The 26242-nt window shown below is 50.3% G+C and overlaps 1 protein-coding gene and 1 pseudogene across 2 annotated transcripts in view; both read left to right on the forward strand.

Moving 5' to 3' along the window:
• The window catches only part of LOC149345458 (BOS complex subunit NOMO3-like), a 142336-nt gene that overhangs the window by 41608 nt on the left and 74486 nt on the right, over positions 1-26242 (forward strand). For both annotated transcript variants that reach the window (XM_089546656.1, XM_089546657.1), the window contains exons 3-5: positions 613-810; positions 1057-1431; positions 24643-25592. In XM_089546656.1, the coding sequence (XP_089402782.1) occupies positions 613-810; positions 1057-1431; positions 24643-25592 (1523 nt within the window). The remainder of the gene's footprint in view (positions 1-612; positions 811-1056; positions 1432-24642; positions 25593-26242) is intronic.
• On the forward strand, positions 10276-11421 carry LOC149345459 (uncharacterized; annotated as a pseudogene).

Genomic DNA, 26242 nt, shown 5'->3' on the forward strand with positions numbered 1-26242 from the left:
CAATGAGAGGTCTTCATTCTCCTCTGCTGAAAATAATTTGGCCTAGGGCACTCGAGTAGATGACTTGGTGGGTTTGCAACAGCTCTGCGGGCAACTCGCATAATTTGTGCCTACCCCTAGTTTATTGCCCAGATCTATAAAAACTTTTACTCGCATATTTTGCACTCCCTACTGTGCAAGCACACCAGCATGAACGCAGCTGTGCGTAGGGCAGGCTTGGGAAGATTCACGTGGCCAGCTGCAAAAGGCGAGTCAGTGGTGTAAAAAAAATTTGGCTAGTTCATCTGTAAATTTCTTCTGGTAAGAAAAAAATAAACCGTGTGCTGTTTACCCAGCTCGCTTGCACCAGTGGTCGCTTTCCTGTACAGACGGCTGCGAGAGCAAACCTCCTGTAACCTCCGAAGCATGCATCATGCCAGAACCTGAAATTACCAAACCATTTGGTATTCTGATTGCCACTACTCAGCTGGGCCGTTATCTGTGACTGCCGTTTTCATCAGTGTGTCCTTCTGTTCTGGAACTGCAAACTTGTCAGTACAGCACCATGATTCCCTTTTAATGAGCAATATGTTGTGTGTGCCAGCTCTTGAGACCAGCGGTGACGGTGCGCAGGTGCTGAGCCGTGGCTGGGCGGAGGGGGGCCCTGCCGGGGTGCAGGTGCAGCTGCAGGATGCCCAGGGCCACACCCTGCAGACAACGCACAGCGGCCCTGGGGGTGGCTACGCATTTGCACGCATCCTGCCCGGACGCTACACGCTGGTGGCCTCGCATCCACTCTGGACCCTGGGCCGCTCGAGCACCTCCGTCACGGTGCGTGCCCCCCCCCCCCCCTCCTGGAGGAGTCCATGCTTGGGCTTTCAGAGGGTCAAGCTTCCCTTGACCATAGCAGGTTGGCTGTGTGTCTCCTGGCTTGCACATTGGTGCCACCCTGGCAAAACTGATCACACCTGTGCCTGGAAACAATGCAGATGACTTCAGTGTATTTGCATGCTTAGTGATGTCTTATTATGTGGTTACAGCATCGGAGCTTCTCTTGTGCACTAAATGTCTGTGCAGGTGACGGATGATAACGGCAGCCCTGCCAAGGACCTGGTGGTCGCAGGGTACGACGTGCGTGGCGAGGTGTTTGGCGAGGGCGACCCCGTCCGGGGTGTGCACTTTGTGCTTGCCTCAGCCGATGCCGGGGCATTGCCACCACAAAGGGGCTGCGACCTGGAGGCACCGCGGGGCTTCAAGCTTCCCGTGGGGCTGCGCTTCCTGTGTGCCACCACTTCGGGTGAGGATGGACAGTTTGTGTTCCCGACTGTGCCACCGGGCTCCTACCAGCTGCTGCCTTTCTACCAGGCCGAGCGTATCGCATTTGACATCACGCCACGGCAGGCCCTCTTCTCCATCCTGCATGGGGGCCACCGCTTCCCTGACCGCTTCCAGGTGAGTCCGTGCGCTGCAAACTTGCCTGTTACTGCTAGTGGCACATTTGTTGGCTTAAGTGTACGATAAAATGATTCCGTGACAATCCATCACTTGGAATCAGGAAAAAAAAAAAAAATTGGCTGTGGTTTAGCTCTGGTTAAACCTAGTCGAGTAGTGATAGCTACAGACCCCCGGCAGCGGCATCGACCCCGTCTAGCGGCATCGCTTTCACGGCGTTTGGCCAACCATTCGGCACGCTCCTCTTGAGTCTCTCCAGCACGCTATATCCTCTTCACTTCATTTCTATGGCAATCCCTGCCCTCCTTCAGGCTGGCCATCTTCTCACCATCCATACTGCACCCACAACTATGGCTGCGGCGACGCGAGCTCACCTCTTCTATACTCCCGGTTATCACAGCTGCACAGCACGGCATGTGACATCATACACAGGGCGCACTGGGCGCCCAACGGCCCGCGGCGAGCCGAGAGGCCGCTGGTGCGCAGCACCAGCTGTGGTGGTTGCCAGGCAACGACAGACGCATGCCTGTAAAAGCGGTGGCCGCGCGGCAACCGCGACGAGCCTAGTTGCCGGAGAATTGAGGCCCGTGTTGTGACGTTACACAGAGGGCGCAGCGAGCACGCCAGCTGTGGCGGTTGCCAGGCAACGACAGATGCATGCCTGTAAGAGCGGTGGCTGCGCGGCAACCGCGACAAGCCTAGTTGCCGGAGAATTGAGGCCCGTGTTGTGACGTTACACAGAGGGCGCAGCGAGCACGCCAGCTGTGGCGGTTGCCAGGCAAACAGACGCATCCCTGTAAGGGTGGTGGCCGCATGGCAACCGCGACGTGCTGAAGTGCCGGAGGATTGAGGCCCGTGTTGTGACGTTACACAGAGGGCGCAGCGAGCATGCCAGCTGTGGCGGTTGCCAGGCAACAACAGACGCATGCCTGTAAGAGTGGTGGCCGCACGGCAACCGCGACAAGCATAGTTGCCGGAGAATCGAGGTCCGTGTTGTGGGGTTACACAGAGGGCGCAGCGAGCATGCCAGCTGTGGTGGTTGCCAGGCAACAACAGACGCAAGCCTGTAAGAGTGGTGGCCGCACGGCAACCGCGACGAGCCGAGTTGCCGGTGAATTGAGGCCCGTGTTGTGATGTTACACAGAGGGTGCAGCGAGCACGCCAGCTGTGGCGGGTGCCAGGCAACGACAGATGCATACCTGTAAGAGCGGTGGCTGCGCGGCAACTGCGACAAGCCTAGTTGCCGGAGAATCGAGCTCCGTGTTGTGAGGTTACACAGAGGGCGCAGCGAGCACGCCAGCTGTGGCGGTTGCCAGGCAACGACAGATGCATGCCTGTAAGAGCGGTGGCTGCGCGGCAACCGCGACGAGCCGAGTTGCCGGTGAACTGAGGCCCGTGTTGTGACGTTACACAGAGGGCGCAGCGAGCACTCCAGCTGTGGTGGTTGCCAGGCAACAACAGACGCATGCCTGTAAGAGTGGTGGCCGCACGGCAACCGCGACGAGCCGAGGCCCGTGTTGAGGCCCGTGTTGTGACGCTACACAGAGGGCGCAGCGAGCACGCCAGCTGTGGCGGTTGCCAGGCAACGACAGATGCATGCCTGTAAGAGCGGTGGCTGCGCGGCAACCGCGACGAGCCGAGTTGCCGGTGAATTGAGGCCCGTGTTGTGACGTTACACAGAGGGCGCAGCGAGCACGCCAGCTGTGGCGGTTGCCAGGCAACAACAGACGCATGCCTGTAAGAGTGGTGGCCGCACGGCAACCGCGACGAGCCGAGGCCCGTGTTGTGACGTTACACAGAGGGCGCAGCGAGCATGCCAGCTGTGGCGGTTGCCAGGCAAACAGACGCATGCCTGTAAGGGTGGTGGCCGCGCGGCAACCGCGACAAGCCTAGTTGCCGGAGAATCGAGGTCCGTGTTGTGAGGTTACACAGAGGGCGCAGCGAGCACGCCAGCTGTGGCGGTTGCCAGGCAACAACAGACGCATGCCTGTAAGAGTGGTGGCCGCGCAGCAACCGCGACGAGCCGAGTTGCCAGAGAATCGAGGCCCGTGTTGTGACGTTGCACAGAGGGCACAGCGAGCACGCCAGCTGTGGTGGTTGCCAGGCAACAACAGACGCATGCCTGTAAGAGTGGTGGCCGCGCGGCAACCGCGACGAGCCGAGTTGCCGGAGAATTGAGGCCCATGTTGTGACGTTACACAAAGGGCGCAGCGAGCACGCCAGCTGTGGTGGTTGCCAGGCAACAACAGACGCATGCCTGTAAGAGTGGTGGCCGCACGGCAACCGCGACGAGCCGAGTTGCCGGAGAATCGAGGCCCGTGTTGTGACGTTACACAGAGGGCGCAGCGAGCACGCCAGCTGTGGTGGTTGCCAGGCAACAACAGACGCATGCCTATAAGAGTGGTGGCCGCGCGGCAACCGCGACGAGCCGAGTTGCTGGAGAATTGAGGCCCGTGTTGTGACGTTACACAGAGGGCGCAGCGAGCACGCCAGCTGTGGCGGTTGCCAGGCAACGACAGATGCATGCCTGTAAGAGCGGTGGCTGCGCGGCAACCGCGACAAGCCTAGTTGCCGGAGAATGAGGCCCGTGTTGTGACGTTACACAGAGGGCGCAGCGAGCACACCAGCTGTGGCGGTTGCCAGGCAGCGACAGACGCATGCCTGGAATCTTCTTTGTCATGAATTCAGGCCAGAATATTGACAGATTGGATAGGATAGTTCATAAACAGGATTTATTTTTTCAAAAATCTCTTATCTTTTGTCGTTCGCCGTTTCGAAATCGGCGCCGTGGCACGATTTTCTTGGTGCTGCATAAATCTGACAATCGACACCTCTGTACACGCACCTGCTACATTTGCGATAAAAGCTAAAATTCTTTCCGTATGCATTATAAAAGTGCCCCTGCTTTCTTACTGCGAGACTCCATACTGAGACCGCATATCCTGAAGGCATTTCAGTGCAGACTATGCGCTCACATCACTGAGCGTTAATTAGGGATCACGTGCACCTCTATGCTTTGCACGATGTGCCAGAAATGCGGGACTATTCGAAGGCGGTTTGGGGCATGTAGCACAAACACTGCCACTGAGTCCGTGCCCTGGTGCACGAGACAGGGAAAAAAGATTTGACATCACTGCACTAACCCGCATTGGAGTAATGCGATGGCAATGAATGGGAGTTCCTCATTTCGAGTTGCTTTTTTGTTCTTAATTTGTTTCTTTAATTCTTTCTCTACTGCACCCATTGAGCATCGTTAGCCCGCTAACGATGATTTCAGAACCTTCTGCGTTGCTAATCACCACGCTGCAGATGCAGCTTGTAGCCAGTGAACCAAAGTTTTGTTTCCGATGTAGTTTTCTTTTGTCCCACAATGGGGCACTTTCTAACGCGCTGCGAAGAAGTGAAGACTTGGAGCTGCACTCATTGCCCGCCATGTTGCCGGCAGATGACGCCTTCGCCGCTCGACTTCGGAGCCTTCCGCGTTGCTTACAGGCACGATGCGCATCTGGCTTGTAGCCGGAGAACTCAAGTTTTGTTTCCGATATAGTTTTTTTTGCTCCTATAAAACGGCCTTTTTTGGATGCGCTCCGAAGATGCGGTACCATCAAAGTGGCTTGGCAGCCTCCACATGCACGCCATGCGCACTAAAACATAGCAAATCTCAGGACTCTGTTCCGTCTGCGAGTGATTTAATCGACGACCTGTGCAACAACGAGCCTGAAAATGTTGCAAGACGCTGAAGATCATTGTTTTACATCGGTGATGATGGAAACCAGCCTGAAGCACAGGCGGCCGCGCTCCGATGTACAACTATAGAATTTTCAGTTATTGTTTTGTAGCATGAATACTATTCAAGATAGAAATGGTTTTTTTGCAGATAATGGCCAATAGAGTAACAAATATATCTTAGTATCGTTGGCTCCGCCCGCACCTCTGGTTGCGTGGTCCAACACTTCCGGCATTATCAAATTTAGCGCCACTTTTGCTCTGGCCCTGCCCACTTTTTTAACATTTTTGGCTCTAACTATTCATCCGATTTCTAAACTTTTTTTTGTGCAGCATCTTCACATCATCCTCTTTCAATTACAGCCCCTCATTTTGCGGACACGACCTATCCTAGTAATGCTTTCTAAAACGTTACCGCGGTGCTGGGCTTCTTGCAACGGCTACAGCAGATCATTGTGTGCCATTTGCTCGGGGCTGCTAGGCCTAACGTGCTCTGCAATGAAGAAGAATCCGAAGAGCGCTTTCAAGCTAGGCACATAAAATGTTTTCACTTGTTTCCATCGTCATGATAGCTTCACACTGAAATTAATGCACAACTAATTTCCGTCCTGTCAGCAAAGCAAGCAATAAAGATGAAAGCCACCTCACACCACAATTGGGGAGTCCGAGTTGTCAACAAAACCGTCGCAGGCTGCCGTGCACCTCATCGAATCTATTCACACACCTCTGCACACGAGTTCCGATTTATCATGGAGTTTTATTTGTGCTATTAGTTGAATTTATGATCTTCTGTTACTTCAAGGAAGGCTTCCAAACCCTTCCTCTGGTGAATTCGGTGTGGAAGAAGACCAGGAGGTGTGTTTCTAGATGATGAGGATAGAAGAGCATATATTTACAGCATACATGTACAGAGAGAGAAACTGGGAACAGCAGAAATGAATTTACAAAGGGGAAAACAAATTTGCGCTCCTTTGCGCATTGACCAAGCAGCTTAGAGCCTAAGTAGCACATGCTAAGCATGGAGCCCCCGCTCAGGCTGGTCTCCATCCGTTCGCCTCGGTTTTTATGCCCTTAACAAACAAAGAAATGGGGCGGTCATTTTCAGTGGTCTGCCCCAAGCATCAATTCTCCGTGGTTTGGGCTCAGCCTCAAACCCAGGGTCTCGCTAAGAGCACAAACAAAATACAACACCACTCTCTCTTCGGTCGGGGCTCTCCTTCTGACCCGTCCCAAGCACACCGTCGCCCCCCTCTCCATTTGCGCTGCAAGCCAAGTTCTCAGCACAGATGCGTACCACCCATCATCAGGGCGTGTCATGTGCAAGCAATAGATGGGAGAGAAGCCGGTACAGCACAAGCGGCGGAACGCTCGGACAAGGGTGATCAGATGAGCAGGCGGATAACAGTGAGGAATGGATCTTGTTCCCCGCATTGCCAAAAAAAAACGCTGTAATCGTCTTCTCCTGGGCACTCTTTGCTGGCTTGGCAAACCAGCTAAGGTACGGTTCCTCTTTTCCCCACACATTGGGCCAGGATGTGAAAGAGACACCGTAATTGGCTGAACCGGCACGCCTAATCATCGTCCTTCAAAGATGCCTCAGCTAGGCCCCGCGTCAGCTGTGCCACCTTGGGTGCCTTTCCGACGATGGCGTGGGGGGGCCCCGTGGAGATAGCAGTGCGTCCAAAGACCAACTCCCCATCTGCGCTGGAGGGGCCTTAATGGAAAGCTCCTGCGGGTGCAGGGGTCTTGCAAAGCGTTGCACCCAGAAATGAGCGGCGACCTTGCAAGGCAGCTGTGGGCCATCGGCGGGCACTTTTCCAACGATAACAACGCCCACATAAGGGGGGGGGGGGGGGGGGTCCAACTCCCCACCTGCACTGCGCTTGGGAGGGCTGTCGTTTATAATGGACAGCCACTTCCGCCCTGCAAAGTGGTTGCAGCTGGAAATGAGCGGCGGCCTTGCACTATTTAAAGAGGAAACTGTTTAAAACATAGTGACTGGCTAGGAAACTGTCTTTGGGAGCTGTTTTTAGTGAAGCCTAACGAGATACAGACATATGCAGATGTGCAGAAACAAAAAAAAAATCAGGCGCGTCGGCTACTCTGGCTTTCAAAAATTAGTTTTTTCCCCGCACGTTATAAACGGGTCCATTTTCATTCTGCAAGAATTACCCAGTGACAACGCTGACATCCAAGGGATGTCCCTGCGAAATCTTGAAAGGACATGCGGATATTCCCAGGAAGTGCGGAGAAACTCCCGCGGACATCCCTCACGTATCTTTGTGGCTGCGTTTTCTGTATCCAAGGGAGGTCCAGAGGAAGTCCCTGATGATTTTCATAGGCCCTAAATGGTGTATTTCTCTGGAGATTTTTATGGGTGCAAGAGAAAGAATTTGCTTGAACAACCTGAAAAATATTCACAGGCCTAATTTATATTTTATACGATTTAGGCATCAGAAAAGAAAGGACTACAACTGAGTACAATGGTGTACAGTGGAACCTCGATTATACGACGTTCAGGGGACCACGCGAAACCGTCGTATAATCCGGGTGTCGTATAATCGAAAATCAAAGAATCCCCCCCCCCCGGCCTCTCTTTTCGCGGCGAAATCTCGATGAAACGGGCACGAGAAAAAACATTTTATTTAGGAAACATTCAAAAGAAAAATAGCTGCAGACAGTTCTGTGCCGCCAGTGTCGGAAAGCAGCAACACAAAAAGCGCCGTGGACGCCGCTGTCCTCGCTTCGGGGAGCGCGCGCGGCCTCGCCCGCTTATCTGTTTTTTCAGCAGCGTCCTGCGAAGCGCGTCTTATCTTTTCTCTTTATCTTTCCTCTGATCTTTTAACTCTCCTCTATCTGCACTTGGCAGCGGTGGTGGCTCGGCTGGAGCCAGTAGGCAGGGGCCCGTGCAATTTCCTTTTCATCCTTCTCTCAGTCGCAACAACAACAACGCGCAGGCCGCGCCTCCTCGGGACTCCGACTGCACAGGCTCGACGAAAAAGAGAGCAAGTGCACTTGGCGGCCTCGGCAAGGCTCTCTTCCGCGCAAAAAAGGGGGTGCTTAGATTCGCATGCAAAGTTTTTTTTTTCGGAAATTTTTTTCCGAAAATAGGGGGGGGGGGGGGGTGCTTAGATTCGGGGGGTGCTTAGAATCGCGAAAATACGGTACATCCCGGCCTGCGTTTGCTGACGACCTTTTTTGACGGACGGTACGAGCCAGCCGTCGTACGAAGCGGGGTCCTTCTGAAATTTGCGTCGTATAACTGAGGTTTTTAATGCATTGTCTCTATGGGGGTCTTGCCGGGACCGCACAAATTCGTCGTAAAATGCGGGTCGTCGCATGACCGGGGGACGTATAATCGAGGTTCCACTGTAGTTGCTTGGCACTGGGGATCAAACTCAGAACCTCCCGAATGTGAGGCCGATGCTCTACCGTAAGGCCACTGCTTTGGCTAAATTTGTACAGTACACCTGCTTGCTCTAGATGAACGTTCAACCAGCTGACATGCGCTTTTGTCGAGATAATGCGTGCATTCCTTGCCCGCAGAAAAAGCCGACAGACTTTATTTGAACGGAACGCATCCTGATAGTTTTCTGATTACAGCCCACAGGAAACAGTTTGCGAACGTAGAAATCGCTACGACCAGCAGAGTCAGTCATAATGCAGGGTCATACCAGTCATACTTGCTGCGTAGTAAACAAATACCCAATAATCCGAGAACACGGCGTGTCATTTTATGAGCAATGCGTGGGCAGTTTTTCCCCCTGATGTGGTGCCGACTGAAAGGCGTTAGATTGTGATTGCTCATTGCATGCTTTTGAGGACAGCACACGGTGCACCGAAGAAGGCCTGCGTTGTCATCTCCGATGTATGTGAGCTGTTTGTTCTGCAGACTGTGACAGCTCCCAATAACCTGAGGTTTTCGATCCCAAGCAATCTGTCTCTGCCGCACGTGTGCGCAGCAGTGAGAACTCAAAGCTAGGGAGAGCATCTGCCCTCCGTGATCCGTGGCTACCTTGCCACCGTGATTGGCTGTGGGCTGGTTTCAGTGGATGCCAGCCCATGATGCGCCTTCTTGTCAGGGGCGAACTTTCTGGCAGCCCAAGCGCGTTAAATCCCGGTACTGATACACTGGCACTGCCGTCATCATCGCTGCTGCATTCTGACATCCTGACCGCACTTCCAGCCGCAACATCTGAACCTTGCTGTTGCTGCCACCGAGAGGTCCAACTGGCAGCCAGGCACACAGTTCTATTTCTGCGGCATAAAGAATGACAGCTATCTTGAATGTAACCATGACCGAGTACCGTAAGCTTACCAAACCCCGAGCACAGATGACTACAGTCGGTGACCGATTTTTCGGATTCAGCAGGACCCGGAAAATGGTTCAGATAATTGAACAGTCCAAAATATCTGAAAACTTCAAAAAAAAAAAAACTTTTCTGCGAGAAGCTGACTATCAATATCCCAGAAATTGCCGCTCCTCATGTTCCGTCTACAAGCGATAATATTAGACTGTATCTGATTCATAGCCGTGCTTTCATCCTGTCCGAATCCTCTCACGTCACGATACCAAACAGTGTGACACGGCCGCAGGTCAGGCTGCAAACGAATGCACTCTCTGCGCGAAGCAAGAACAGTCAGTTTGCATGAAAAGTGACACTCGCGAAGATCGAGGGCAACCCATGGGAAGACTCGAGTGGAAGCCTCCGAATGCATCCCCTTCCCCCTTCTGCACCGTTTGCTGCTCCGCACCGCAACTTTCCTGTTGTACTATCGTGTAAGTGCCTACCCCTTCTGAACCCATTCTGAAGTTCTCCGAGGATCCTTCTACCCTTGACTGCATTTTTAATTTCACCACCTGCATTGCCAGCCTGTATACAACTGATATTATCGTAATCAGTTCGAAGTGTTGGGGTCGCCACCTCTGAACTTAATAGTGGTGCCCTCTAAGCTGAAGCGCAGCTAGGGGGTTTGTAATAAATCACTTTGTGTTTGGTCCTGGAGCGGAGTGGTCGCCTGGCTCTCTTTTTCTTTCTCACAGCCTCCCGGCACGTCAGCACAGGAACGCCCACGCAACATGGTGTCAGAAGTGACAGCAGCGTGAAAAACTAGTCTTAAAAGCAGCTCTCAATGACCGCCAACGGCGAACAGGTGCTCCCGGAAAGTGCCCAGCAGGCCCAGTGGCTAGGCCTCACTCTGCAGCCGCCAGACGCATTCGACTTCTGCAACCCTGCAAGTTGGTCTTCATGAAAGTCTCGCTTCAAGGACTATGCCGCTGTCTCCGGACTGCGGGAAGCTCCGCAAGACGTGCAAGTACGTACGCTTCTGTACTGTATGGGCCCGGAAGCTCGCTTGCTGCTAGACACCTTTTCACTCGACGCTGCCGAGTTAGCCTCCTACGACGCAGTTGTCAAACGCTTCACGGAGCACTTCGTGCATCCCTGTAGTGAGCTCTATGAGGCGTCTCGCTTTCACAAGCACGTTCAACAACCTGGTGAGAGTGTCGACGCATTTTACGCCGAACTGTTCAAGTTAGTCAAGCGTTGCAACTACCCGTCACCGGCGGTAGAAGAACGCTTGGTCCGGGACAGGTTTGTTGTTGGATGGCTCGACACGCGTCTCTCCGATAAGCTTTGCTGCTCCCTGAAGCTAACTCTAAAAGAAGCTTGGACGCAAGCTCGTCAGTCCGAGGACGCGGACAAGGAACGTTCACTCGCACAGGCCACCTCGCAAAGCATGGTCAATATTGATGCTGCGACTCAGAAGTTTTCGCGACGGCCGGTCGACGACAGAGCACGCTCAATGGACGCGAAGTCGGAACGCTATCGTGACATTCCGGTCTGTTTCTTCTGCGGCCGGGCATATCATGCATGCTCGGAGTGCCCGGCAAAGAGCTCTATCTGCAACAGCTGCGGTAAGAAAGGTCATTTTGCTGAAGTTTGCCGCTCCAGGAAGTCGAGGCAGGCCAAACTCAATGCTATCCAAATGCATGCTCTCGAGACGCCAGCTAAAGCCAAGTATGTGGATATCACAGTCGACAACTACACAACTCAGTTCAAAGTAGACTCGGGTGCCGAGGTTTCCGCAGTTCCAAGTGACTTCCCCGGAGTCCCGGCGGAGCTCGCCAAGGTAGACGCTATTTTGACAGGGCCCGGTGGCCAACCTCTGCGTGTACGGGGTTCGTATTTGGCACAGCTATCTTGGCAAGGGAAGACCAGTTCCCAGCATATTTACGTCATTGAGGCACTTTCAGTACTTTAACTGGGTCTACCAGCCATCCAAGCTCTTCAAGTTGTGAAATTTTTGGGTACTGTCAACACTCCTCAGCCAGCGCTTCATGCAGAACTGTTCCGTGGCCTCGGCACGCTCAGAGATGAGTACACCATTCGCTTGAAACAAGATGCTGTGCCGTTCTCACTTTTACGAATTGGAAAAACAGCGCAATCAAAGACGAGACACAAGAGAAGGACAAAACACCAGCGCTGACTAACAACCAAATGGTTTATTGCTACAGGCAAGGCAGCATATATATGAAATGGCACGAGTAAAACACAAAATAAGCATGAGAGAAAGATACCGCACAACCACACAACTTGACTAAAAAAAGGCACGTCACTGATTAAGATACGCAAGTTCCTTTGAGAGTAGATTTATGGATGGGCTGCTGATACAGGTGTTACCGAGCTTTCTGATATGGCAAGCCTCCGAAATGAGCCTTGTGGTCTCATCTTTATAACGGGCGATGGTAGTGGTCCGACTGAGGTGCGCTTCGCAATATTCACACTCAGCACAGTGCACAGCAAGGTGGTTTCTGCGAGACTTGTTCTCTATATCTTTTGCATGTTCACACAGTCTATCGTTGATGCATCGTCCCGTCTCACCGATGTAGAAACTGCCGCAAGAGGTCGGGATCTTGTAAACGACACCAACACGACACTGAACGAACTTCCGCTTATGCTTCTTCTGGCAGCCTTTTTTGCTTCCATCCTCATTAACACGCTTGCACAATCCGCTAAGTTTATTCCTGGCTGAAAAAACCAGTCTAATGCCTCCTTTGCTCACTATCTTTTTTAGATTGTGCGAAACTTTGTGCACATACGGGATGCACACTGTTCTTTTTCTTTCGGCCAGACCCGCATCGGTGTCCTTGATCTTTCTCAGACTACATTCTGCAAGCAGGTACTCAGCAACATTTGACTCACCGTTCTCACTCAGTGCACCTCGACGGATACCAATCCCGCTGCGTGAAGTTGTTCACCAAGAACTTGAAAAACTCGAAAGCGACGGCGTCATTCACCGTATTGATAAACCAACTCCGTGCTGCGCCGGACTGGTGGTAGTACCAAAAAAGGATGGAAAGTATCGTTTGTGTGTGGATCTGACTCGACTAAACAAAGTGGTTCTCAGGGAAAGACACATTTTGCCTACTGTTGAACAAGTTCTTGGGCTCATCGGTGACGCAGCCGTTTTTTCGAAGCTCGATGCAACTGCACGCTTCCACCAAGTCAAGTTGTCTGCAGACTCGCAAGAATTGACAACTTTCATCACACCTTTCGGTCGCTATTGTTTTTGCCGACTGCCCTTCGGCATCACTTCCGCCCCGGAGTATTTTCAGAAGCAAATGGCCAGAATCCTTGAAGGTCAAGAGAGTGTTGTCAACATGATTGACGATATTCTTGTTTTTGGACGTACCAAGCAGGAACACGATGCAAGACTTGAGCAAGTGTTGACTCGTCTTGCAACTGCGGGCGTCACCTTGAACAAAGACAAGTCTTGTTTTGGGGTCTCCGAGGTCTCCTTCCTAGGTGTCGTCGTCTCAGCACAAGGCATCAAGCCAGACCCAGGCAAGATCGATGCAGTGTATGCAATGCCACCTCCCACAGACGTTGCAGGTATCAGACGTTTACTCGGGATGGTAAATCATCATGCCAGGTTCTTGCCTCATATTTCGGAAATCACTGCTCCGATACGCACCCTTCTCAATAAGAATGCTAGTTGGACTTGGCAGCATGAACAGGAAGCTGCATTCAAAAATGTCAAGGAACTTCTGACGTCCGAACGCTGCCTGGCCAAGTACCACCCATCGTACGCCACAACAGTCTCTGCCGACGCCAGCTCTTTTGGACTCGGAGCAGTCCTGCTACAAGCACAACCGACTGGTGAGCGGAGGCCAGTAGCCTTTGCCTCAAGGGCAATGACGACTACAGAACAAAGGTACAGTCAAACAGGAAAAGAGGCCTTGGCTACAGCGTGGGCCATCCAGAAGTTCGACGAGTTCATCAGGGGCATCACCTTTACCGTAGAAACTGATCACCTTCCTCTCGTGTCATTGTTTGGCAAAATGGAACTTGACGTGCTTCCTCCGAGGGTGCAAAGACTCAGGCTTAAGACAATGCCTTACCAGTTTCAGATCATGTACGTGCCCGGAAAACTGTTGGCTACAGCGGATGCATTGTCTCGCATCCCTCCCAAAGTGCATCCAGTAGACACAGTTGAACTTTTTGCTACCGAAGTCGTGGCTTCTGCTGCAGATGTGCTTCCTCTGAACATGCAGGATATCAGGTATGCCCAAAGTTGTGATGGTGAATGCTCCACGCTCATCTCTTTCTGCCAGCACGGCTGGCCAAAGAAGTCGAAGATACCTCTTCACGTCTCAAAGTATGAATCAGTGAAGGATGAACTTTCTGTCTGTGATGGTCTTCTCCTCAAAGGCCTCTTGATCCCTGCAGCAATGAGGCCAGCAGTCTTGACGCTTCTGCATGAAGGACATCAGGGCATCGGCCGCACCAAGGCCCTCGCTCGTGGATCTGTGTGGTGGCCTGGCATAACAGCGGAGATAACCTCCCTCGTGACCAGCTGTGAAAGGTGCGCCCTTACTCGAGTGAATTCAGCGGAACCACTCCTTCCTACAAATCTCCCTGGCCGTCCCTGGGAAGTTCTGGGCATGGACCTCTTTCACCACAATTCTCGAACCTTCTTGATGGTAGTGGACTACTACTCCCGGTTCCCAGAGGTGTTAAAAAGAATTTAGCGCAAAAAAACAGACAAGGGACGAAAAGAAACACACTGAGACGTTCACGAGCGCTCGTGAACGTCTCAGTGTGTCTCTCTTCGTCCCTTGTCTGTTTTTTTTTTCGCTGAATTCTATTTAGCATGCTTCACCAACTAGCCCGGCAGCTTGCTCTCCTGAGCTGCATTCCCAGAGGTGGTGACACTGAAAAGTACAGCAGCTCCGGTGGTCATTGAGGCGCTCAAAAGCCTGTTCGCCCGTCATGGGATACCGCAACAGGTTAAGTCAGACAACAGTCCGCCATTTTCTTCACGTGAATTTATCGTATTCGCCGCATCTTATGGTTTTGACCACATCACCAGTAGCCCCCATTACCCACAGTCTAACGGAGAGGCAGAGCGAATGATCCGGACTGTGAAAGATACCTTCCGTAAGGCAAAAGATCCTTACTTGGCCTTTCTCAGCTATAGGGATACACCAGGTGTGAGTGGCTTCAGCCCGGCTCAGCTCCTAATGGGAAGGCAACTGAGAACTCGAGTCCCAAAGCCGGATGAAAAGCTTCGTCCACACTGGCCCAAAAGGGAGGAGGTAGGCCTCAGAGATGATTCTTATGAGAAAAGGACTGCAAAGGACTTCGACCGACATCATCGCGTCAGGGATCTGCCATCACTTCAGTCTGGTGAGCAGGTCTGGGTTCGACCTGACCAGGTGCGTGCTACAGTTTTGAGCAAGGCACAGCGTCCGAGGTCCTTCGTCGTCGAAACGGAGCGAGGAACGATTCTGCAGCGGAATCGTCGACACCTTGTTCCCTTTGTGCTGAGGGCAGCAGATCCAGCACTTCTCCAGCCTCACCCCCTAACTCAAGAGCCAGCAGCACCCGATCCGCCTCCTGTTACAGCGGGACCTGCACATCCTGGTGATGGTGTTGTGTTTACCCGTAGCGGCCGCCGTGTAGTGCCACCGGACCGCTTGAACTTGTGACTGAGTGGGGGGAGATGTTGGGGTCGCCACCTATGAACTTAACAGTGGCGCCCTCTAAGCTGAAGCGCAGCTAGGGGGTTTGGGAATAAATCACTTTGTGTTTGGTCCTGGAGCGGAGTGGTCGCCTGGCTCTCTTTTTCTTTCTCACGCCACGGGAACGCAACAGGAAGGATTTTATGTGCATCCTTTCCCTTCATTAGTACAAATGAAATTCATTTTGCTGTGTCAGCAGCTGTGTGGAATTTGCTTATTTATTATGCCTGTCTCCAGTGCTTTTTCTCTCTTCTTGGATCAAGTTCGTTAATCAGCTTGATCGGAGTTTCATCTGTCCCTGCAGATGTCCGTTTAGGAATATTTCTGGAATGTGCATCAATCTTCACTGCCGAATGTTACGCTGTCTCTGTAGCCACTCAACAAATAGTAAATGAGAAGCTCACAAACAGTATTATTTACACAGACTCCCCAAGTTTACTTACTGCTCTCTACTCTAGAAATGCAGTCACTCCTTTACTTGATCACATCATGCATAACATAGTAATAGCCACAGGTCTTTTTTTTTTCGTTAAAAATTTAAGCAGCGCTAACTTTTAGGCAGTTAGCCTATGCAGTTGGCCTATGTAAATCCATGGAACTCCAGAGCCTTGCAAGAGCTATTGTGGACTCTCGAGTGAATACTTTGTCCGTGTTCTTTGCGGTGAAAACTCACAAACCCGATGCACCCTTCAGGACGATTGTTAGCGAGAAAGGGACCTGGCAGCAACATATTAGTAGGTTCATGCTTAGGCACTTAAATAATCTGGTTCTTTGTGATCCCTTTGCCACCAAGAATTCATTGGAAGTTGCCAGTATGTTGAAAGGAGGGGAGATTGGATATGCCTTTACCATAGATGTTGAAGATCTTTTTTATTCTATACCACATAATGACCTGTTTATTGCTGTCAGACAATGCATTGAAGCAAACGGTACTATCGCATTCCAGAATACAGCTGGCTTAAGTGTAGATAACTTCATGTCACTTTTAGAATTTTATATCAGCGCTACTTTTATCGAGTTTGACAACCGGCGCTATCTACAGCGCCAGGGCATTTGCATCGGATCATGAGTCGCTCCAGTTTTGAGTAACATTTTTCTTGCATCATTCGACAACGCTTTGGCTTCACTAACTGACGAAGGCAATGTCCTGAAGATTTTTAGATATGTAGACGATTTTTTAGTAATTTTAAAGAAAAGTGACCAAGGCCGGTATGAGGAATTTGCGATGAATATTTTAGAACAATTTGTACAACATGGAAAAGGGCTCTCTTTTACCTACGAGTTACCTGTGCTTAACTGCCTCCAGTTTTTGGGCCTGGACATCATGCTCGGAGAAAAGTGTGTATGCTGGTGCTACCGCCCTAGAGCCAAGAAAGATTTTTTGCCTTTTGATTCGGCATAGTCAGAAACTGTTGAGGGGGCTATTGCGACCCTTTCTCTGGAATCCGCACTTGCTAAGTCATGCCCTCACAGGATGCAAGAGAGCTTTCGGGGCGAAGTAGAAAGACTGCGAAAAGCAGGGCTCCCTGATCACGTGTTGACAGCTGTGACCGAGGCACTCCTACAGAAATTCAAGGGAAGGCAGAAAAAGACACGCAGAAAAGAGAGACCCGGGAACGCCAAACCAGTGGTTATGCCATACATCCACCAGGTAACCTAAAAAGGGTGGGCAACAAGTACGGCGTCCCGATGGTGTTCTCTGCGCCTTGTAAACTGGCCCCAAAGTCAGCAGCAGTGGCCCTGCAACATCCGGCTGTGGAACAAAACACGCTAAGCCCTTTGTCCGGTGGGCCACGGGTGTGGTCTATGAGATCCCCCTTTCTTGTGGCAAAGTGTACGCTGGCCAGACAGGGCGTTGTGTTAACGAACATGCCAGGGAACATGAACAAAGTTTGGGAAACGCATCAGACTCATGCCTGAATCTACCCGCCCATTGCCGTTCTTGCAAGGACCAACACGATGAGAACTGTGAGCCACGGCTTGACAAAATCAAAATTCTAAGCAGGAGCAAAGACAGATTAGCTCGGGAATTATCCGAAGCATTTTTCATCAAGGCAAAAGGCGACATGTGTGTCAGCACCACTTCTGTCTCCCTGCATGCCAGCGAATTTAGACTGCTTAAAAATAAGGGACGAAATGCGTGCGTGCGCCCACATTAATCTACCTTTGCTGTCATCTTTGTCGTCTTGGCCTTTTCTTTTTGTGGTCTGACGCAGATGTGCATGCGCTCACGGTCGTCTTTTCTTGTATGTTCTACGAAAAACGTGTTCAATAAACATGGTTGCAGTCAGTGCATGTCCTCTGTCATGTCCTCTGTGTATTCGTCCTAAAAGTTAGCGCTGCTTAAATTTTAACGAAAGAAAATGCATAACCAACTAGCCCCGCAACGTGTTGTACTAAGCCACAGGTCAAGGACAGAACATTAAACTCTGCTGGGTCCCGAGTCATGTCGGAATAAAAGGAAATGAGAGAGCAGACTTGTGCACTGGTCAAGCTCGTGACAAGCAAATCAGAGTAGTAAATATGGCAGTCCTCATTGAACCTCGAAGCAAGTAGCAAACTGCACTTCGTAAAACCAGTTTTGTGTGAGTGGCAGTCCTGCACCCACCAGGAGCGTTTCAAAGAAGTGGTCATCTGTCGTCTTTGTACAGGGCACACGCAATTTCCTACTAACAAGAGAAGACAAGCCACAATGGGAATTATGCTAACAATAAGTCATGTTTTATTTTCATTGAGAAAACTAGAACGACTTAGGAAGGCGTATTTTACAGTTTTTTATAACGAACACATACCATTCCATCCAACATTGCACTTGTGAGGCCGTGAAGGTGGTGGTCCGGGCGTGCAACTTGGCTGGCTTGATGGGATATGCGTGGTGTACGGTGCTTGATTAAGGGACGAAAAAAGAACTTGTGCAGTGAAAGGCTGGCAGTGCGACGTCGACATGAAAGTGGTGCTAATCCAGATTGCTGTGAGAGATGACAATGCATGAATAAGCCTAACAGCGCAATTTTTAACTGATCCTAATGCGTCGGCGAGATATGCTTAGTGCAGACTCCAAATGGGTGACGCGTATTCGAGTTTTGGCCTAACAGGTGATTTATAAGCTAGTAATTTTACATGTTCTGGGGCGTTTCTCACATTACGTTTCAGAAAATCTAAGGTTTTGTTAGCTGCAGAGATAATGTTACTGATATTTGTGCTCCAATGGTAATAGCTCCAAGAAAATTGTATAAACAAAGTAGTGGCTCTGCTGAAGGAGGCCCATAAAATGATCCAAGGGCCGGTGCTTTCCCATGTGGCAGGTTCAGTTTTGCAAATTCCGTTTGGATGCTATTATGGGTAACAATAAATGCCGCTCGGCCACGTGTGCAGCAGTCTCAATGGAAGCACGCAATGGTACATGCCATTCAGTGCTTTGAGATATACCAAGCCAAGTTGGTAGAACTTGAAATAAATTGAAATCATCAACTTTATTTTTATACTTTGATTGATGAATGGCTGACAGGGCATGTCACAACCTTACCAGTCATTGCTCCTGTACAGTGCCTGCTTCACTGCCCCATCGAAAACGTTTTCAGAACTGGTCTCAAGCTATTTTGTTTGGCCCACAATTTCTTTCGCTTGTCACGGACAGTGTGGGAGGCTCGACCCCTGAAGCCTGAGTGCCAGCACAGCCTGGCAGAAAAAGGGAGGCACCCAGGCGGATGTTTGCCTTCACAGAGTGGAGGACGCCTATACTGGCCAATGGGTTCGGGTGAAGCCGACGGCGGCCATCTTGGGGGCAAGAAGCAGCCTGCCAAGCGCTTCGCAGCGCTGTTCGCCGACATTCACAGCGGTTTTGAATTGTGTAACGGGTTTTCAAGCTCTAATGCAACTCTCTAGACTATGAGGCGAGCCGTATCGGTGATCACAGGATCGATTTTAAACACCTGGGCTTTTCTAAAGCTCAGATATCCGAGTATTGGGGAGTTTTTTTTTTTTCATTTTATCGGCACCAATATGCAGCTGTCGCAAAGTAGAAAAGTAAAGTAGGACAAAACGCGTGTAGCAGTTATCGTTTATTCATCTTCTTAAATGCAATCTCTTTAAATGCAGAAATTAATCAGTCATGGAAGATGTCAGAACAAAAATCAATTCAAAGGTGAAAACATAGCATGCAAAATAGCAGTGCATGAAAAACTTTGTAACTAGTAAATGCGGTATTTTGAGAACACGAAAGAGCGTAGCATCCAGTACTTTTTAGAGTAAGCAAGAAACCTGACTGTCACACTGACACAGCCAACTTGATAAGCATGCAAACAACCAATGCAATTATGTCCATAGAATTTGTGCCCAGTTAACGCGTGAAGGAACAGCAAAGGGTCGAATGACCAACATCATTCTGGTAGGTTACACAACGGGATTAGACAAAATTGCCAGCAACATGAACAACAAATACGAAATAGTTTCTATTTTGGCACACATATAGTGTTTGTTCACTGAAGAAGACTGACTTATGGCTAAACATAGCAAACAGGTACAACACACTGTCAAACAGCTAAAAAAAGCAAGTAGAATTTATGAAGTGCTACAAACACATCCAAATGTTCTAAGTGACACATCTTCAGTCCTCAGTACCGACATTTTTTTTTCTTTCAAATACAAAGAGTGGCACTAGTTGGTTTTAATGCCGTGACTGATTCTACACCCTGCATCTTCACTGGTTCTTAAATGTGATCAGTGTTGAGAGGACGGAGCTTTGTGATGCACCTGTTCCTCTCTCTGGTGTTATGTGACGGATCCTGATTTTAATGTACAGCCCCTTTGCATAGCTTGTAGACATGATTGTCTAATGCGTCGCAGTCCACGAGGTGCTGACTCAACTGAGAAAACCAATTTTTCTCTGGCGACGTGCTCAACACCTCCAGCACTAGGTGCTTTGTTTTCAGATGAACTGCTGAATGCTTTCATAGTGTGCTTGCAACGGACGGAGTCCCTTCTCTGCCATTTCACACAGCGAAATCACATCTTTTGAATGTGATACAAGTCCACCTCGGGTTTTTTGTTTGACCAACGCCAGTTGTTCTTCAGCGTAAACAGCTGTAACACACTGATCACAGGTACTTTTTGCAGCAATTTTTCGAGCGACAAATCCTGCAACGTAGGGTACAGTAGAACTAAGCCTTTCTGGGCGTGTAGTCGTGGTCCTCAGCTTGCAGTGTGGAACACCTTCGCGTCGTGGTGACAGCCGTAGTTGCGCTCTCCTCAGAAGCAATAACAGATGCGCCCAAGACAGAAACCACGTCTTGTGAACAGTTTCCAGATTCACCTCCGTCTGCACGAGCAGACGCTTGTAGGCAGCCATAAACTGAGCTGCTGTTGGATTATTATTGAATCCACCTCGCCCTCTTATGTCTCCGCATGATCTTGGCTCATCTTGTGAGTCTTCAAAGGGCCCCTGTGAATAAGCTCATCAAAAATCTCCTCGGTGCTTTGCATGCATATTAGAAAGCCCAGAAATCCTGTTTTCTTGACACCTTCCAGAACGGGCCGTTTGGCTGGCTCCTTGAGAGCGCTTATATACGCTCGAGCATCAGAAAAAAATGTCCTCCAGCAGGATTCATTTTGTGTTCGCCAAGGGATTCCTTGAATTCAAAATGGTCGAACAGCCTCACAAATCTGGCCGTGGCAGCAGTGCCTCTGAACTGTGGGAGCTTCGATACCTGCTCACAAAAATGGAGAGCGTCAGCTACCAAAGAACTCAGTGCTTGGACTGCCAGCCGGACCTTCATTTTTTGTTTTGCCTACTCTATGTGCATTTTTGTTAGCTTATTTCCAAGTCTCAGACCTTCCTCACACTGCGAGGCATCTAGCGCTTGTATGTAAGACCACTTCACAAATTGCCCGTCAACATCAACAAGACGGCTTACAGTCGCTAATGAGTTTCTTATCAGCTTGATCATATGACATGCATCTAACATGATATGCACTTTTTTTTTAGGAATCAATTGGTTTTTCAAAGCATGTGCAAAAGTTTTTACCTCCAAGGCGAAGCTCAGCCCCCAAACTTGCAGCCACGCGAAAATTAGACGGTGCACCATCAGTGAGATGATCTCGACTCCTACAGAAGCTAATTTTTCGATACACTGCTTTGTGAGTTCAGCTCTCTCTGAGCCCGTGTGAGAGTCAATCAGGAAATACCCTACAGGAATTTTAAGCCGCATGTTGACTCCGACGAGCACGTAGACACAAACGTTCCTTGCCTCAGGAAGGCTGTCATCTTCCAAACCTGTGCCAAAATCGACATAGCCGACCACCCTGTCGCCGACCAGCTCAACAAGCTTTCGTAGCGCCATGTCATCCACAATGAGTGCACAGTACTTCTGATCGTGTTTGCACAAGATTCTCCAGAAAAGCAAATGCTTCAGCAGTGAAACCTGGACGTCCATCAAGGGATCGATACCACTCGTGGATTGTGCGTTGTGATGGTAGAGCATCATTGAACTTTGAGCGAACGTATTCATAGGCTGCTGGTGAATAAAAATGTAGTGTAAGAGCGAAGGTGTGCAATGCTGGAGGGAATTTCCCTCCCTTTGCAGCTCCTGCCCTCCCCAGCAGCTGCTGGATGTCATCTGAGAACGCTGCTCTAAACACTTCAGCTCCTTCATCGGATAGAAGCTTCCTTTCTTTGATTGCTTTAATAATTTCTAGGGCTGTCTCATTTCTTTTCTGTAGCCTTCGCTTGGTTTGCTGTTTGTTCTGGCCGTGTTACATGCCGTGCCAGTGAAGCAGCACCACTTCACTTCCGTGTACACACTCGGCGCGCGCTGCGGCGACTGGCGGGCTTTCTGCCCCCCGCAAGATGGCGGCTTCACTTGGCGGCCGCCCCCTCCGCTCCAGCAGTGTTTATATAACCTCCTTGACCCAGCCTATTCAGGAGGCAATGACAGCCTTCATAATGCACTGATTTGTGATAAACTCCTGAGACTGGGCTGCCGTCCTGTGTACTGTTAGATGTTATTGCACCTACAGAATGTTAGTGAATGGTGCGTTAAATGGGGGATGGAACTAAACGCTGACAAGACAGTATTTATGCGGATCACTAATAAAAGAAACAGTCATTCCTTTTCATATAATCTTCCCACTCGGCACCTTTCAGAAGTCAAAGAATACAAGTACCTAGGAGTAACACTAACGAATAACCTTAGTTGGAATAAACATATTGAAACCGTATGCTCTTCTTCGTTTCGCAATCTCTGTTTTCTTAGGCACAAGTTAAAACAAGCTCCCCCTTACGTTAAGCAATTGGCATATTACACCGTGATTAGACCAAAACTTGAGTATGCATGCACTGTTTGGGATCCTCACACAAAGACTAGCATTAATGCCCTTGAAAGAATTCAGCGCAAAGCAGTTCGGTTTATATTTTCTAAATATCGCACCACTGACTCACCATCTGCTCTGTTGCTTCAACATAACATACAGTCCCTTGAAACTCGGCGTAGAATACTAAGGTTAAGATTTCTCTTTCTATTGAAAACTAACAAACTGTCAATGGCCCCCGATTTGTATCTCCAACCGATAACGTCCAGGTCAGCCAGAAACAGGCACACTGAATCGTTAAAACCTTACTTTGCCAGAACTAACATATTCAAATTCTCTTTTTTTCCCCGCACCATTAACAAGTGGAATCAGTTGCCACCATCATCAACAGTTGACATTGATGCCATTGAACAGGCCGTTCATTGATTTTTTTTTTTACTTGCCTTGTACTTTTTGTTTTGTGCTTTTTTGTATTGTGTTTATTGTGCCCCTCCTGCCAGGGCCCTTCACTGGACCTGCAGTATGTCCTAAATAAATAAATAAATAAATAAAGAACGAACCCCAGGGGGTCGAAATTTTCACTACGGCGTCCCACATAACCCGAGTCACTTTGGGACGTTAAACACCTTTAAACCAAACCTTCATTGGGGTCAGAATCCGTTATGTCAACAAAAACGAAACTGTTACACCTTTCATGATTTTTCAAGTTGTTCATTTTCTTAATGATGCTTGCCAAAACTTAATGATCTTGTCGTTGCTGATCTTCAACATTAGTTAGGGCTGTTTCAGTTGTGTCGATCTTGCCTAGATTAGTTTTTGAAAAGAGAGGCCGAGCTTTCACATCAATCACGTCTGTGCTAAGCTGCGAAAACTTGGACAGTGTTGCACTTTGACCATTCTACAGTTCTTGGATTTGTCCAGTAGTTGGTGGACCTGGGTGGACCCTGCCAGCAAAACTAGTAGATAAAATAATACCGGGCCTCTAAACAGCGAAATTGTCTCTCGATATGCACACAATTGGACCACACAGACAGGAAAAAGTGAGGTGAAGCTTATGGGGGGGAGAATTGGCAAAATGTCGCTGCAGCGATGCAGCCAATGTGAGGGGCAGAAAACTTGGCCTTCTCTCTGGTTCCATGCAACTCTTGAAATGATAGCATGGAAATTTTATGAAAATGCTCCTCAAATGCTGGGAGCTGCAGAGAAAATATGTCTTGACTTGTTCGGTAGTCTAAAAATATGAACTTACTTTTGTCTCTGTTGGAAATTGGAAAAAAGAACATTGTGCACTTTTTTCGGAAAATGATGAATATCAATATTACTTGGTGGTGGCAGAATCCCATGTGTCGGTTACCATATTTATTTGCGTAATTTGCATACTTGCTTCTTTGAATGGAGGCTTCAGAAAGGGGGTGTGCAAATTATCCTAAGAAACGTTGCAGAGGTTGCAATATCTCCTCGCTTACCTCCCCCACATTATGTAGGTGTGCGCAGCTGAAAGCTATAATTGCGCAAGGATGCGAATGCAAAGGAGATAAAACGACGCCTTTGCATGCAGTCTGGCTGGCAAACCTAACAGCAGACGGCTGTGTGGGCGACCACTTGGGTGAGAGGGACCCGTTTACCCCGTCTCACTTTTCGCAGCTGCGCCGATCTCCCCGAGCCTCTCTTGCGTGTGCATGCTGGGCACAGCAGGGTGTGCAAAAAGTCCTTTTTCAAAAATCCGGGTTGGGGGTGCACAAATTATGCGCGACTAAATACGGTGTATCATGAAAAGCATCATGGAAACCACATATGTTGAGTTTCCCGGAGCATGTGCTCCAGATTAATGTGAGCTTTATTAAAATGAACGAATGTCTCTTGATGTCGTGGTGTTGATTCATTGACTTGGTTCGAGCTGCAGCTATTAAGTTGGGGCATTTTTTACTGTTCATCGCAGCGTTAAATTTGCACCTATCAAGGGGGTTTTCCCAATCACAATGTGTGGCAGGTGAATGTATTGGTGCAAGTGTTGAGTTGGGCTTTGAAGTACCTCTGTATTGGGTTGATTCATGCAAATACTAATTCACCTGTTTTGCTTGTGAGTTTGTATCGCTCACTGGTATCCAAATCACTGTAAGGTGCAGCAACTGGAGTCTGTAATTTCCCAACAGGTACGGGGCTTCAGCGTGAGTGGCTGGGTGCGGGTCTCTGAAGAGGGACCCGGGGTGCCTCAGGCCGAAGTCTTCCTGGACGGCAGCAAGGTGGCGACCACCGATGACACAGGGGCCTTCCACTTGGAGAACATGAAGGCTGGACAGTACGTCCTGCAGGTCAGGGCCCCCAGCATGACTTTCGACCCCTTCCCCGTGCGCGTGTCGCCCAACACTCCCGAGCTACCTGCCGTGGTGGTGTCCCAGTTTGAGGTGTGCGGCACCATAGAGGGCGCTGCGCGGAGAATCGTCATCGAAGGGGCCCAGGCGCCCTTGGCGATCGTCTCCGATTCCTCCGGCCAGTTCTGTGTGTCCCTCGGGGCCGGCCGCTACGTGCTGCGGCCCTTCGTGAGCAAGGAGGAGCAGGGGCTGCGCTTCGTCCCCAGCGAGCTGACGCTGGACGTCCCTGGGGGGGGGCAGCCGCCGGCCTTCACCCGGTTCAGGGCGGAGATCCGGGGCCGGGTGAGTTGCCTCGGGGAGTGCAGCCCGGGCCTGCAGGTGTCTCTGCGCACCGGCAGCTCGCCCGAGGAGACGGCCGAAGTGCAGCCCGACGGCAGCTTCCGCTTTGCCGGCTTGGCCGTCGGCCAGTACTGGCTGTGGGCCGACTGCCCCGGCTGGTGCTGGGAGCATGAGGGGGGCCTGGCCCACACCGTGGACACAGCCGTCTCGAGCGTGACGCTGCGGCAGGTGGGCTTCAGAGCCAGCATCGTGTCGAGCCACGCGACACACCTGGAGGCGGTGCACACAGACGGCACCTCCCTGCAGCTGGATGTCCCTGCGGGCTCATCCCAGCACTGCCTGCCCCGCCCGGGGGTGTACACCCTCCGACCAGTGGGGTGCCACGAGTTCCGGGAGGAGGAGCTGCGCTTTGACACCTCTCGGCCGGACACCGTCGTCCTCTCGGTGGCCAGGTAGGTCCTTGGACTAGCCACACACAGGGATTCGGCCTCAGAATCTGTAGCTGTGCAGGACGGCCTCCTTTGTGTGCCAGGCTAACTATTTTAGCAGTGCATTTTTCACTCAAAGTTAACACGTGGAAGTTGTTGTTAAGCTGGTGCGGAAACTTCCACAGCATTCTTTAGTACAGGGTTGACTGGAGAGACATGGGAGAGGCCCTGCAGTGGGCGTAGTCAGGCTGATGGTGATGATGATGACGCAAGAAACAAAAGTAGAGTGCCTAAACCACATTCAATGAATCCTCGGCAGCCCCAGTAGCTCAGAAATAGAATCCATTAATCACGAGTGATCAGTCCATTGTTATGTGGTAATGCGACACCAGTAGCATCCATGCATCATCATCATCATCATCAGCCTGACTACACCCACTGCAGGGCAAAGGCCTCTCCCATGTCTCTCCAATTAACCCTGTCCTTTGTCAGTTGCCGCCACTATCCCCGCAAACTTCTTAATCTCATCCGCCCACTTAAACTTTCTGCCGTCCCCTGCTACGTTTGCTTTCTCTTGGAATCCACTCCGTTACCCTCAAGGACCAGCGGTTATCTTGCCTTCGCATTACATGCCCTGCCCAAGCCCATTTCTTCCTCTTGATTTCAACTAAGAT

Source organism: Amblyomma mixtum, chromosome 5, assembly GCF_055824585.1.
Source record: "Amblyomma mixtum isolate Tamu chromosome 5, ASM5582458v1, whole genome shotgun sequence".
NCBI classification, from domain to species: Eukaryota; Metazoa; Arthropoda; class Arachnida; order Ixodida; family Ixodidae; genus Amblyomma; species Amblyomma mixtum.